We start from the raw sequence: 1,109 nt of genomic DNA, 5'->3' as shown, positions 1-1,109 counted from the left end.
TGACCTGTCTCGGAGGAGGGGTCTGGGGACTGTGTGCAGGACGTGAAGGCTGGGCTTCTGATGTGAGCTCCCCCACAGGAGCAGATCTCGAAAGCCCCCAAGGGGAGAGGGGGTGGAGGGTTATGACTTGTGAGAAGGGTAGAGCCTGCCCACCCGGCTTCCTGATGCCCTGCCAGGTGTTTCCTGGCTGGTGTTCCCTCAACCCCACCCCACCCTCGGGTGGAAATTCTGCTTTCCAGTCACACAGGCACCATTCATTGCCGCGAGGAGGGCACCTGGGGCCATCCGTTGCCCCGGGGTGGGTCCCTTGAGAGCTGTGCCCCTCCAGTCGGTACCTGGCCTCCCCTCTCTGCCACCTCCTTTCCCTGCAGGTCTTGCTTTTTGTGAACGGTCGGCCCCACTGTGTGCTCCCAGGCTGGGGCATGGGGGGAGCGAGTCTCCTTTTCCAGGGACCCATCGGAGCAGGGTGTTGGTGGGAGTTGGGGGTCAGGCTGGGGACGGAGGAGCAAGGCTAGAACCGGGGCAGAAAGCCTTCAGGAGGCGTCTGAAGAAAGGAACGAAGGGTGACCCTCAGGTTCTCGACCTCACCCGCATGTCACCTTCCCGCAGGGCCTCCCATGGGATTGCTGGGACCTTGCTGGGTGAGATGGCACTGTGTGCAAAAAAGCGCCCCCCAGGTAAGACAGGCAGGAGTGGGGGGTCCCATGGACTATCGGGGACACCTGGTAGTAGGGGTTGTGGCTCAGGGAGCAAAGGGGAGGGGACAATGGTGATGAGTGTGAAGGAGGGTAGATGGGAACGCCTCGTACAGGGGGAGCCTAGGGAACCCCGTTCTTCCCTTTGATCCCCGAGTGGGTTCCCCGGGAGGGTGCTGAGCGCCTGCCCCTCGGCCCTGCACACAGACCCTTCTCTTGGGGTACCCGGAGCGCCTCTTCTCTGGCCCGGAGAGCTCGGGGAGCTGTTTCCATCCTCCCCCCTCGGTCCTCACACCTCCTGTCTCCCTCCTTTCTCATCCTCCCGGGTCCCACTTTTCCTGCGGGGCGGGCGGGCGGGGGTGGGACCAAAGCGGTTGCCCCCGACAACACGGTCGTTCTCTTCGCCCGCATTGG

At 63.6% G+C, this 1,109-nt stretch overlaps 1 protein-coding gene across 1 annotated transcript in view; it reads left to right on the top strand.

Moving 5' to 3' along the window:
- The first annotated feature begins 533 nt into the window (after positions 1-533).
- The window catches only part of ATP8B2 (ATPase phospholipid transporting 8B2), a 19,666-nt gene continuing 19,090 nt past the window's right edge, over positions 534-1,109 (top strand). Inside the window, 1 exon segment of the mRNA XM_023759235.1 lies at positions 534-677. Within this exon segment, the coding sequence (XP_023615003.1) occupies positions 593-677 (85 nt within the window). The 5' untranslated portion in view covers positions 534-592.

The sequence above is a fragment of the Myotis lucifugus genome, unplaced genomic scaffold, assembly GCF_000147115.1.
Source record: "Myotis lucifugus unplaced genomic scaffold, Myoluc2.0 scaffold_151, whole genome shotgun sequence".
Lineage (NCBI taxonomy): Eukaryota > Metazoa > Chordata > Mammalia > Chiroptera > Vespertilionidae > Myotis > Myotis lucifugus.
Note: the sequence above shows the minus strand (reverse complement) of the source record. Positions and strands in the feature narration are given on the sequence as shown.